Consider the following 13,576-nt stretch of genomic DNA (forward strand, 5'->3'; position numbering starts at 1 on the left):
GGGGGGGGGGAAAAAATCCTGTGGTAATAGGACATTGGGGTTTCTTTCGGCATTTCCCTGGAAAGGGTGTGCTCCCTGGGTTTGGTTTGATTGGATGAAGTCAGCTGGATACATCGATCTGGCCTATTTACAAAGGTGGGGATTTTGGGGGTGGATTTTTGCCTTTATCCAATTGCGACAGTGGCCTCCAGCTAGACCGCCGCTCTCCAGGCTAGTGCGTGGTAAATGTAAAGCTGCTGCACGCTGCAGCCCTTCTCGGTCAAGGGACAATTTTGGAGAGAAAGCCATGCCGAGATACACGGTACACGTGCGCGGAGAATGGCTGGCAGTGCCCTGCCTGAACCCCACCAACACCATCGGGTGGCTGGGAAAGGAAGCTGTGAGACGGTACATGAAAAACAAACCCGACAACGGGGGATTTGCCTCGGTGGAAGAAGTGAAATTTTACATTCGGAGGTGCAAGGGGCTTGGCTTGCTGGATCTCGATGATACGGTGGAGGATGCCCTGGAGGACAATGAATTTGTCGAAGTGGGTAAGCAAAACCTTAAGCAACACATGGCAGAGGGACCACATTGGCATCTGTATTGGCAAGCTGTCATTTAGCTTGTCTAAAATCGCGTCTGAGGTAGCATCTACAATTTTTACGGAAAAAATATCTTCTTTTTTAAGTGTAGAAATATATAAGGTGTAGAAGCTACAGGGTTCTATATACACCGTTTGTACATGATATCACGTATGGTATATGATTGTATGGGATATGGAGCACGTGTCCATGGGTTGGGTGGCTCTTTTGCCTTTAGAGTACCTTAAATAAACTACATAACCTCAAATATGTATCAAAGCATACAAATATATTTGAGGCTGATAACTGCAAATCAGAATCCTTACTGGTGTGTGTTGCAATGAACAACAAATTCATTTATATGTAGAATACAATTTAATCCTGTTTGTGTTTATTTGCATATTTCTTCTAGTTATAGAAGGAGATATAATGTCTCCGGATTTCATACCATCTCAGCCAGAAGGAGTTCATTTGTATCCTTTTTTTTGAGCATTTTGTGAACTTTTTTTATAATTTCCTATATTTCCCTGTTCTTTTAGTGTTCCTTCATTCTTAAAACACACTGCCAGCTGTAATCGAATGGTCACTACCTGTGAAATCCTGTCTGCCCTTTATTTTCCTTTACAGAACTTTCAGATACAGCAAATACCGAGAACCAGAACAGGTAGGAATCGCCAATGATTTTACAACTCGGTAACAAATCCTGCCATTCCCCAGAGGGTGTCGAGAGTTGAGCCACTGCAGCATTCACAAGAGCAGGGGCTGTTGGTTTGGCTGGGCCTGGGAATCAAAATTATAACGTATTTATTGTGTTTTTGTTAGCGAGTTCCTGTCTTACGAATGAGCGTGAGCAAGCTTCCTGGCATTGCTGAGTTTTGACTGTATTATTACTTTTTTTAATTCTGATTATTAAGCAACTTTATACGTATACGTATCCCAAAGTAAAAGTTGGTTCTTTGGTGTAGTATATTTCTTTAGATGGCAACAGCCTAACAACGGAGGACTTGGTCAATTTAGGAAAGGGGCTCTACAAGATAAAGGTAAAGATCCTCAACAAACGAGGCTTAAATTACATGTTTATCTTTCTACAATTACACTTAAATAATGATAGCTAAACCTGTGTTTAAATTATGTTTTAGCTCACACCTGAAGCTGAAGCTAAAGTCAAACAATCGCGAGAAGTGATTGAAAGGATTGTGAAGGAACAGACAGGTAAATATTTTTACCTTTATTAATGGTTTAGAAAACTTTATGGGGTTTATCCCTCCTTACCCAGCAGTGTATGTTTCTTGCAGTTGTGTATGGAATCACCACGGGGTTTGGGAAGTTTGCCAGGACTGTCATCCCAAACAGTAAGCTGAGGTAAATTGTGTGTGCCGCTTTCTCCATCCTTTCCTTTCTGGAAAGGAAGAGGAGGTAGCAGTCTGACCCTGTACATTTGTACCCTGTCCTTAGATGAGAGGGCTGCTTCAGTATTTCCCTTTGCTTTCTGCAAAATAAAACCTGACAAGACTTATTTGGAGCTTTGCATAGTTTCTTTTTTTTTTTTTTTTCATAGGGAACTTCAAGTGAACTTAGTCCGTTCGCATTCTGCAGGTAATAAGAAACCGTTTGGTGTTTTCCCTTTTCTGCCACTGGTGGTGGTGGGTGAGTAACGAAGAGCGTTACTCTTGCAGGTGTGGGGAAACCTTTGAGCCCGGAGAGATCTCGCATGCTGTTGGCGCTGAGAATCAATGTTCTAGCAAAAGGATACAGTGGAATATCCCTAGAAACGCTCCAGCAAGTTATTGAAGCATTTAATGGTAAAAAGATGTTTAAAGAAAATCCCTTTTTCCCGCCTTTTTTTTTTTTTAACTGTTTCGTTAAAGGCTTTAGCTCAATGCATTGAGCTATGGATGTTGGTCTTTTGACTCAGTAGTTGTGAAAAATCAGGACCAAAGTTCGGTTGTGACAGGTCCTGTAGAAGATCGTGGAGATCGTTCCTCTGTTGGGGAACATAGGGTGTGAGCTGAAGTGACAGGAAAGGCTGAGAGAAAGGGATGCAACAGGCAGAAGTTTAGGAAATGAGCCTCTGAGAGGTCAAGCAATTAGTTCAAGACTAAGCTTGACTGAGAGCAGACTCTGACTCTGGGCAAGCTCTTCTGAAAAGGCTTAAGTCTCTAACTTGTGTCCTGTTTCATGTGCCACCATCTTTTGGGACACCAGGATTTTTGGGTGGGGCTATTACCACGTAGAAAACTGCACATGTTGGTGTTTGTTAAGCAGACTCTCTTGAGCAACATGTTTTTATGAGTAGACCCCCTGAGACCTACACAAGTGCTCATGAGCAAGGGCTACAAGGCAGCCACGCAGCAGCACACGGCTGGTCAGCAGCTCATGTGGCCACAGCTATCAAAGCAGTTAAAGCTGGGTGGCCTTGCCGGACACTGCAGCAGGGAAACCAAAGGGGTGGCAGTGCTGTTCGTTAGCTGTCATCCATTAACAAACCCTCTGGTGAGGCACGCCAATGTGGCTGTGATGAGCAAAGAGCACCTTCTCTCTCTGTGCAGTGCGGGGAACAGGGCTCAGAGATGGTTTGTGGTAGTTACCCAAGGTGTGGCTGTAGATGCAATCACCCTGGGCTGTGATCCCCCCACTCCAGAACTAAACACAGAAAGGAAATGATTTCTTTACAAACTGCAGCTCGCACGTTGAGCAGGGACAAATCCCAGTCTGCAATGAGAGTGGTCCTGTTGGTGCCATTGACCATGACTGCAGGATGTTGCTGTAACCACACTCACATGCTGGCTTCTGTGTTTTCCAAGGAGCATATCGAGGGAAAGGTCTAACAGGAGTGGTTTTTGTTTTCTTTCTAGCGTCCTGCCTTCCTTATATCCCTGAGAAAGGGACAGTTGGAGCCAGCGGAGACTTGGCCCCCCTCTCTCATCTTGCTCTGGGATTAATTGGAGAGGGAAAGATGTGGTCCCCAAAGAGTGGCTGGGCTGATGCTAAATATGTAAGACTTGTGCAGCTGATTGCTTTCGTTCTGCTTGCTGGCTCTTTTGCCAAATTGCATGTAGCTTTGAGAGAAAGACAGCTTTTGCTCAGATTAATAACAGGTAAAAGCCTTTGGATTTTTTGTACCAGTTTGAATTGGGACTAGGTTGTCTTTAGCAACTCATCCTCTACCTCGAGGAAGGTAGATCCATGAGAATAACTGCCCCACGTGTCTCTGGAGCAGATATGAATATGCAGCATGTTATTAAATCCTAAAGAAATATCACGCCACAGTATTGCAATACAAGATACTGCAGTTAGGATCTGGAGAGAGGGACAGCATGTGATACCAGGTTTGAAAGAACTGTTCCTACATCTTCAAATCCATAAACATCAACATGGTTTCAACAAACCCAAGATCACCTCTCAAATTCAAAACTTCAAATGCTGATAATAACTGCCAATTTATTGGAGGCAGAAACTTATCAGTAAAATGTCTACTGATTTTTATAATGGCCTTAAGTGAATACGCAGGTTTGGTCATCTCATTTTTGATAGATTAACTAGGGTTACAGGAAAACCTTTATAGCATCCCCCTTTACAAGATGGAAGATTTATAATGATTAATTAAAAATTAATTCCATTGTTCTGTCACTAATACATCAGGAGATTGATCTAGTGTTGAATATCTCAAGTCTGGCCCTTCCAGAATCTTTCATGGTAGTTTGTTCTGCTACACCTACCACTCCTATCCATGAATATTTGAACACCTGATTTATTCATGGATTGATAGCTGTACCATCACTGTAGGATGGAGAAGTACGGAGAACTACATAGGGAGAGGAGTAGGGAAGAAGCAGGCCAGTGTGTCATGGACATTAAGGGCCAGAAGTTACAGTTGTACACCTCTGAGATGTGTTACCTCTTCAGACAGAAAGGTTGAGAGGACTCTAATCAGAATCAAGGTTGTTCCTTCCCTCCATTTCCCACAAGAGTGATTGCCCTCTGGAACAGATGTGTATAGAATAAACTGAGTAGGACTCTTCCTGTCATTGGAGATTGTCTATAGAAAGGGTTGGGGAATCGTTGATGAAGGAATAGTTTACGCCAAACCAAACCTGCTATGAGTCATGATGTAGACAGAACTACCTTCCCAGGATGTTTCCAGCCTTCTCTCCTATTACTCTTGCCCATCAACTAATACACAGGAGATGTTAATGGGCTGTGAGAGTATTTCACTTCAGTGCTCCTACTACCTTCTTTTACTGGCACTGGGAAATGAGGTGCTAGTTTGGAAGATCAAAAATACTGTTCTTTATTTAGCCCAGCAGAAAAATATTTTAAATGTTTGTGATATAAAGCTCTCTTTCTCCCTTCACTTAAACAATTTATTAGTATTTTTATTTCTGGAAACATTTAAGATTTAAAAGTTTTGGTGGTTGAATTACCGAAAAACATTTTTCATTCATTACCTTGTCATTAAACTTCTTCACAGGTCCTGGAAGCCCATGGTCTGAGACCAATCACCTTGAAACCAAAAGAGGTAATAAAGTGTAATGATGCCAGCTGATGAAAACAAGCATAGTCAATCACTAGTTGCTTTATACTTAACAATTTAAGCCTGAAACGAACGAACAGTCATTTTAAATCAAGCTCCAGAATTATATCAATGAAGTAGTATCAGGAGCGGGATTCGCCTCTCCTAGTATCACCCTACTTGACTTGAAATGTCAGACCCAAGCTTGATGTTTAGATTGGCTCTGTGGTTGGTGGAAAGAGATGGGCATCTTCAGAAAACACTTTACGTCATCCTGAAACAGCTGTCTAAGAAGCTCTCTCAAGATACCCATCTGCCCTTTGACCGTAACAGGAGCTCAGATGACTCACTTGAACCAGGCATCTGACTTCTAGAATGTTAAAACTAGGTGAGATGAATCTCACTCCAAGCATTAAAATTTACGTGAGAACACAACAGATTTGAGAGCTGTGGAGCTCTCCAATAAGGGGCCTCAGTAGCTGTAAAACAGCATCAGGAGCAAGAAGCCAAATCCAGTGTCTCCTCAAGGCAAATGGAAGCCTCCCATGGGCCTCATGTTTGTTTAGAACAAACCTGAAGCTGGATTTAACTGAACTTGACAAATCTTTTAAAGGAGTTATAACTTCTAATTCTAATTCTCCACTTCCGCACTATGATCGGGTCTTGCGCCTCCCCATACTCATAACTTCTTTGGTTTAACTAATAACTTAAGAAGAAATGAATTTAAAAAGCATTCCACTTCCAAAGAACTGGAAAATAATAGAGATTTCATGTACTTCTCTTGCTTAATCTTGAAATAACATGACATAAACCTCTTGGTTGGAACTACTGGAGCTCCATAGGTGTATATAATGATTTAGTAGGGTCATGGCCATTGACAATTTACATAGCAAAGACGCCCAGTCAAGCTGTGCGTTTTGTGATTTCAGGACGATCCAGGAAGCTGAGCAAAGGTCTTTAACTCATTCATATGAGAAGGAGAATTATCACAGAGATGGGAAATTATCACAGCGTGTGGAATAGCTGCAATGAATTTGTTTAACATCTGCTCTCTCTTTGAAGGGTCTGGCCCTCATCAATGGGACACAAATGATCACCTCGCTGGGATGTGAAGCGGTTGAAAGAGCCGGTGCTATTGCTAGACAAGCTGACATCATAGCTGCCCTTACACTTGAAGTCTTGAAGGGTACAACAAGGGCCTTTGACACTGGTGGGTACTGGGCCTTTCCTGTCTGCTTAACGGCCGTTGACAAGAGAAGCAAAACCTAACAGTCTAACTTGTTTTACCAGATATCCATGCAGTGCGCCCACACCGAGGGCAGGCTGAAGTGGCGTTTCGATTCAGATCCCTTCTAGATTCTGACCATCACCCATCAGAAATAGCAGGTGAACAATCTTAACCTTCACACTCTCGGTTTATCAGGACAGGACAGGTCTCTCAGCAGCAGTCCGCATGCTTTTGTGTGAGGAATATTTGGTTTTTTCCTCCCTTGTTCCTTCTAGAGAGCCATAGATTCTGTGACCGAGTTCAGGACGCGTACACGATGCGCTGCTGCCCTCAGGTAAAAACTGACTTTTATTTTTATTTCATAACACTCAAAAAATGATGATGAAGTTCCCACATCAGAAATACTGTCAACTATGCACTGCGTGATTCCATTAGAGGAAGCGGTTTTATCTTGCTTCTCTCGCACTTCAAAGTTAGTATTAATGGAGACGTGTAATCCACTGATCCCATGCACACACCCATCAGGCAGCATCTAACAAAGCTGTGTTCAGATCTGAAAGAGGCCAAGTGCTGGAAGCAGGAGGAAGGTGCTGGTTTCTACTCTTGCAGGCTTTGTAGGGCATTTGTTCTTCATTGATGCTGAGACGATGAACTGGGGAAAGGTGTTTCCAGAAGCAGCCAGAGTGATAGGTTGTTCCTCTACCTGTAGTATCTCTAACGTACTGGAAGAAGTCGACCCTGTGAGTTTTAACATGAGCAAACCTATTAAACTAGTGGAATTAATGAGAGTTAATTAATGAGAGTTTCTATTCTCTGTGAGTGCTTTGTAAGGTTAGTTCTCTCATAATAAATAATAGTTTAGGGTAAACTAACCCAAACAAGTAAAGAATGACATACTCGGATTATTCTTTTAACCATACTGTCATAATAATAGTAAATACAGTCTTCTGGGAGTCTAGGATGGGCAGTGTATCTCAGTGACGCTCCTGATTTTAAGAGCAAATACAAGACCACCTTCCCGTGTGGATGTAGAGACAGGGATGATGGCAAAGAGGGTGCTTGCAGCTCAGTCAGCATCCTGAAGATGAACTAAGTGTACATACAAAGCTCAGGTGTTAATGTCTTTTGTTCTAGGTCCACGGAGTTGTAAATGATACAATTGCTTTTGTGAAGGACATCATGATGACTGAAATCAACAGTGCCACGGACAACCCTGTATCTTTTTGAGAGCTTTATTTCTATGTAAAAATTTTGCTTGGCCTTTTTATAATTTTCTTCTATACAATAATTTGCATATGATCTTGCATCCCTCCCCACCCCCAATCAAACAATTCATTTTATGTAGTCTGTCTGAAAAAATAGGAGACCTGGGGTTGGGTCTTAATTTTCTGAAAAGTGAATATGCAGGTGTAACATAATGTGCTTGCAAATAAAAGCACAATCATTCCTTCAGTTAAGATATTCTGATTACTGACAGATACCTGTCATGTAAACTGTATTTCACTCTTTCACTCATGTTTGTGCTTTAACTTCTCCTTAAAGATGGTGTTTGCTGAAAGAGCAGAGACCATTTCTGGAGGCAATTTTCACGGTGAATATCCTGCAAAGGTAATTTTGCATTTGGAGAAATAAAAAAAAAATAGTTTCTGGTTTGAGGGTTTTGTTTGTTTGTTCCTGTCATCTGGTTTAATGTGACCTTCTTTTACAGGCTTTAGACTATTTGGCAATTGGTGTGCACGAACTCGCCGCAATTAGTGAAAGAAGAATTGAGAGGCTCTGCAACCCTTCGCTCAGTGAGCTGCCTGCATTTTTGGTCACCGAAGGAGGTCTGAACTCGGGCTTCATGATTGCACACTGCACAGCAGCCGCCCTGGGTGAGTGCTTGAGCGATCTCATCATGAGAGCAAGCTGGGAAGACCAACTTATATCGAGGCAGTTGTAATTTGATAGTAGATATAAAGGGATCTCACTCCTGTTTTCCACCTCTACTCCATGTGCTTTGTGCTATCTGAGAGCAAATTTTGAGCACTGAGTGCAGCTGCAATTATTTCAGCTCAGGATTCTTTATTCTACGCTGATCCATGGGCATGTTTAGCTCTCTGAGCGTGCAAACCCTTAGGTGGACTTTGGTGGGAACGCTTTCCTGCTTGCATCTTTATGGGTTTGGCAGGGAGTGCTCTGATTTACAGTCACCAACATAAGAGCTCTGGTTGAAATCGGTGACAGCTGTGTACCCAAGACTCTGCAAATCAGCTCAGATAGGGCTGTAATTAACAGCAAATGCTGCAGGCAACTAATATACATGTCTGAGCCACTCTGCTGAACCCAGAACCTCTGTATGAATAGTTTCGGTCTGTAAGCAGGCGATGCCTCTGTTCCTCACTTCTCACTAGCATGGGAACACCACGTGTCTCAAAGCTGGGCCTGATACCCTTAGTACTCAGCGTCTCCATTTGACAGCCAGGTCTCTACATCAATACCAGATTTCACAGTCCTCAGGAGACCGGAGTTACCAGGGCTGGTTATCAGAGAAGCACACTAGAAATAAGCATTAGTATGTTTTTCCGCTAGTGCTCATGACTAAGGCAACAAGAAGCTGCTGGGATATTACAGCTCAAAGATTCAGGAAAGCAGGAGCCAATATAAAAATAAACATGCTATGAGAGAGGGTAAATTACAAGAGATGTAAACAGAGAAAGGAACGGAGGATGTCAGATAAATGTGTAGATAAACATCCTGCAGAGAAAAAAAAAAAAAGTCAATTGAACTAAATCAATGTAATAAAAGGCCCCTGCCTAAAGGCTGCTTTGGGAAGCGGGGCTGGAAAAGGAGCTGAAGTGCTCATGCCCTTGTTCGAAGGCTGGAAACTTTTCCTTTTGGCTGGGCAGGGTTTAGGATGACTCCAGGTCTTAGCTGTTGCTTGGCTTCAGGATTTGCAGCTCACTTCTGCAATCTGAAACGAGACACTCCGGGGTGTGCGTGGTCTCTGCTGTGGGGAATGAAAATGACAGCCCTGCCTCCTAACTTATTGCTGCGCTGACACCAGGAGTCCATGGGTTAAAACCATCCTTCCCTGGACAAAATAGCCAGGAATTTATCTAAAAGTAAAGTTGGAGCTCTTTTTCTTTAACACAGTATTACTAATATTTTTAAAGTTACTCTACCAGTTTCTAAGGTGTTTGTGTACCAGCTGATGTTGTTTACTCCCAGGGTTAATAGATAAAGCTTAAAAAAAAAAAAAAAAATCAACAACGCAGATGTTTTGCAATGCCGCTGGATGCGTACCTCCCTTCTTGTCTGGTAGAACTGTGCCTGCCAGACCTAACTGTTTGACGTAACCCCGTGCAGCCTCTCTGGGACCTGCTGTTGCCTGTTTGAATGTGCCATCTGGGCTCTGGCCCTGGACTCTGTCACTCCAGCCTATTTGTCACCACCTCTCTGTTGCTCTTGTTGCTTTTCTGAAACCCCTAATTTGGCCAGGGCATCATGCAGCACCCTGCTGGGCTTCAGAAAGAAAAGGTCTGCGCGCAGCCAGAGCCCTGTGAATGCAGGCTTCGTTTCTTCTCTTCCAAAGAGCAATTCTCAACCTCGAATTGCTGGTGGATGGTGCCTACGGCCCTGCCTGCAGCCAAATTCTCCTTGCTTTTGGGTGCAGCTTGAGAGATTTACCCCAAGTCTGGCACCCGGCTTTCAAAGCTGGAGCGCTCCCACCCTCAGGAGTGTGTGTGCCTGGAGGACGGACACGGGCAGCCTGGTAGTAAGGCGAGGAGGGTGGGAGAGGATTCGTATGATGCTCCCGCAGCATCTTCCTAGAGCAACTTCTGTAAGTGCTTCAGGTCCGATGAGAGGAGACCAGACGCTGATCTCCAGCTCTCTTCCTGAAACCAGGGTAGGGGCAGTATCTGTGACTGAAAACAGAGGGAACCAATACTCTTTGTAAAGAGTTGCCCTGAAGCGACAGGCAAGACCAGGCTTGTATTTCAGTTATGCTGTCCACTCTTTTTCTTCAGTTTCCATCAGGCCAGAGCAGCCCAACACCAGAGATGGGGGAGGAGTGAGCAGTCTCGTTGTATTTGGTTAATATTTGCATCTAAAGACTGAAATTTGCTACAGTTTTCAGAGGCAACTGTAGTTTTCAAGGTGTTTATTACAAATTACTCAATCCAGATAAAACATCAATGCATTCTTGGAAAAGGAGAGTGAGTTGGATTCTCCGCTGTGACCTGAGGTCACGTTTGCTCCAGGTTGGCCATTGCTTCTGGTACCTCTTGCCTGTTCTGTCCTATATTCATTGCACTGGATTTTTGCAGTTTCTGAGAACAAAGCCTTGTGCCACCCCTCTTCTGTGGATTCTCTCTCAACCAGTGCTGCTACAGAGGATCACGTGTCCATGGGAGGATGGGCTGCAAGAAAGGCTTTGAGAGTTATTGAACACGTGGAACAAGGTAAAATGCTGATTTCCAGACAGACCTTGTGTATGTAACTAGATTAAGATATTAGTGCCATTCTTTTCAGATACATTTTAAGAAAAAAGGAGTTAATGCACCTGAAAGAACTGTCTAAAAAAAAATAATATTATATTAAGTACATACTTTTACAAGCATTTGGATCTTTCTAACAGAAATTAGATAGATGTAGCACTAAGTGTTTCTTGTGAAACAAAACTGCTTGGTGCAGGACACTCAGCAAATCTTTCCTCTCACTTACAAGGACAGATTGCTGTCTCGCCTTTTATTTATTTATTTGGCAGATGGTGTGCTTAGTTATAGATGTCAGCTGTTAGTGGAAAAGCAGAGTAATACACAGCACACAAATACTGAACTCACTTGCCTACTTAAGTTTCTACATTTGAGTGCTCTGAAGATTTCGTTCTATTGAAATACATTTTTTGTGTGCAGAGAAATGTGTTTAAGAAACCGTGTGTTTCAACAACGACCTGAGACACAGTGTGTCCTACAGCCCGTTGGTTCTCTCAGTTCCTTGGGTGAATTGGCTTGTGAAAATGAGGAACTAATGCTAATAATGATCAGGTGTGAAGTGGGCAGATATGGTGCAAACTTCTCCAAATAGAAGACACTATTCCAAAGGTCTGTAATTTTACTGGTGCTTTCATGTGGGCTTTTCCAAGCTTCACAGGCAGAACTTTCTTTTATAGCTCAGGCCCCTTTCTTCTCAATCCTAAAGAGGTTTTCTGATTTATGATGGCCATTAATTTGAGTATTCAAGATACCCTGGAAGAGATTCCTATGGATTTAAGACTGCGGTGACCAGGAGTTCCTGGCACACTGAAAGGTCTGTATGGCAAAGCACCCAAAATCTGCTTGCTAAAATGCTGGATACTACTCCAGCACCATCCATAAAACGATTCTGCTGCTGGGGTGCCTCACTGTGGTGTGTGGATCCACTTATCTTTTCACATTGCCGGAAACCACATCACACTGGTGTTTGTTCTGGTCAGGGATAGCTTGATAAGGGAAACCTCAGCTTGAGCTGCTAAAAATCCCGTTTGCTGTTCCGATTTCCTAGTTCTGGCTATCGAGCTGCTTGCAGCCTGCCAGGGCATTGAATTCCTACGCCCTCTGAGAACGACAACCCCATTGGAGAAGGTCTATGACCTTGTGCGCTCCGTTGTGAGGTAAGATCAGATAGATGCCTCCCCCAGAGGTTACCTGCCTGGAGACCGGCTGCCAGCGGTGGTGGTTAATGTTTGGCCAATGTTCGCAATGTGTCTCGTTATAGGCCTTGGATGAAGGATCGCTTCATGGCCCCAGACATCGAAGCAGCTCACAGGCTGCTCGTGGAGCAGAAGGCAAGTGTTGACTTTTGGCACGTGCCGTAGGACTGTCCTGAAGAGCACGCTGCGGCTCTGCTTTGGAAACACCCCTCCATGCGTTCACTGGATGGCCTGGCTAAAAGCGCTCCTCTGCCTGGGGTGAAGCCACCAGATATTCTGAGATTTGGTTTTCCTTAGTTTTAGTGGGATAGATTTAGAAATCAGTTCTTAAACTTGCCCTGTGTAACAAATAGCTTACATTATTAAATCTGGCAGGGTCCAGACACAGGTCCAACTTTGAATCGTTTGAGGTCAGGGTCCTGTAACCCCACAAATGTCTAGAGAAATGGGCAGTCTTTCCAGGTGGTGATCCTCGTTCCTGGGGCAGTGAGGGTTCACCAGCCTTGAAGCCCTTGGGCATGGTCTGGAAGAAATAGGGGGACGTGGATGAGGGAATAGCAGTGGTGAAATGTGTTAACCTGGGCCAAGTGTTTATACAGCTACGGGATCTATCTATTTTATTTGTTTGTAAAATATAAGTAACAGAAGAATTGAGGAGAGTAAGCAAATGGCAGAAGAAAATCCCCCCACCCTTTTTTTTTTTTTTTTTTTTGCCTTGCAGCCCTCAGAGGGAAGACAAACAAAGGAGACTGTAGAACATTTTCCTTGTCTTCCTTAAACCCCAGCTACTGTCCCTTCCTTTCTTCCCTTTTCCTTTGTCCATGCTGACTGCCATTTTGCTTCCCTGTCTCCTTCATAACCAAGTGGTTTTGTAGCAAGTGACAGCGATCCTCTCCCAACTATTGCACGCAGAGCATCATCAACCTGGTAAGAAGACAAGGTGCAACATTTTTGCCTTGAGTCCTCTCAGCTTGTGTCTTTTCCCATCCCCTGTCAGCTCCATCCAGATGCTTCTCCCTGCACCTCACTCTGGCTGCCTCTCTGGTTCTGCTGATTGCGTGCAGCCTATCTACGTAGATCTGTAATTCTCACCTCCATCCCAACAACTTTTCTGCGGAGTTTCCTGAACTTGTGGGCTGACGTCTGACCTGACCTTTTGTTTTGCCTCTGACTCTGCTGTTTCACTTTCTTGTTTCGCAGGTGTGGGAAGTGGCTAAACCTTACATTGAAAAGTACAGGAGGGAACACATTCCTGAATCGAGACCCATTTCACCAACAGCTTTCTCCCTGGGATTGCTGGAAATGCATACGGGTGTTGGTCATGACCACAGGCATCAGGATGAACTTTAAGAGCTGCAGTCCTCTGGTAGTGAGCAGATCCTTTCCAGGACTTTGACTGAGGGTGGCCGTTCTACTTGAACTCAGTGTGGTTTCTCCAGGTGACCCAAAGGACCTGACTGTCTAGCTCAGGAGCACATACAGATAGCGGAGAAATAGCTCACTTTTTTTTTCCTCACGCCTGAAAGACAGCTTTGTCATGATAGTGTGGTTTTGACTGAATTTCCTGAGCTTCCAAACACAAAACGTTCTGACTCCTG

General features: G+C 43.7%; 1 protein-coding gene across 1 annotated transcript; it reads left to right on the plus strand.

Annotated features, from left to right (window-relative positions):
• The first annotated feature begins 271 nt into the window (after positions 1-271).
• On the plus strand, positions 272-13,328 carry HAL (histidine ammonia-lyase). The gene is made up of 20 exons (XM_009882591.1): positions 272-533; positions 976-1,036; positions 1,200-1,227; positions 1,529-1,603; positions 1,703-1,775; positions 1,859-1,925; positions 2,122-2,159; positions 2,240-2,365; positions 3,419-3,558; positions 5,035-5,082; positions 6,139-6,286; positions 6,367-6,462; positions 6,580-6,638; positions 7,439-7,519; positions 7,847-7,912; positions 8,013-8,178; positions 10,615-10,749; positions 11,831-11,939; positions 12,044-12,113; positions 13,179-13,328. The coding sequence occupies exons 1-20, from the start codon at positions 287-289 to the stop codon at positions 13,326-13,328; spliced, it is 1,983 nt and encodes a 660-aa protein (XP_009880893.1). The 5' UTR covers positions 272-286.
• Positions 13,329-13,576: the final 248 nt, after the last annotated feature.

Source organism: Charadrius vociferus, unplaced genomic scaffold (genome assembly GCF_000708025.1).
Source record: "Charadrius vociferus isolate BGI_N301 unplaced genomic scaffold, ASM70802v2 scaffold72, whole genome shotgun sequence".
Classification (NCBI taxonomy): Eukaryota; Metazoa; Chordata; class Aves; order Charadriiformes; family Charadriidae; genus Charadrius; species Charadrius vociferus.

Bases quoted from the DNA above. Each gene is read 5' to 3' on its own strand.
- HAL (XM_009882591.1), top strand. From the start codon at position 287: ATGCCGAGATACACGGTACACGTGCGCGGAGAATGGCTGGCAGTGCCC. The intron at 1,776-1,858 runs GTAAATATTTTT...TGTTTCTTGCAG, and splicing joins GATTGTGAAGGAACAGACAG to TTGTGTATGGAATCACCACG. The intron at 3,559-5,034 runs GTAAGACTTGTG...ACTTCTTCACAG, and splicing joins GCTGGGCTGATGCTAAATAT to GTCCTGGAAGCCCATGGTCT.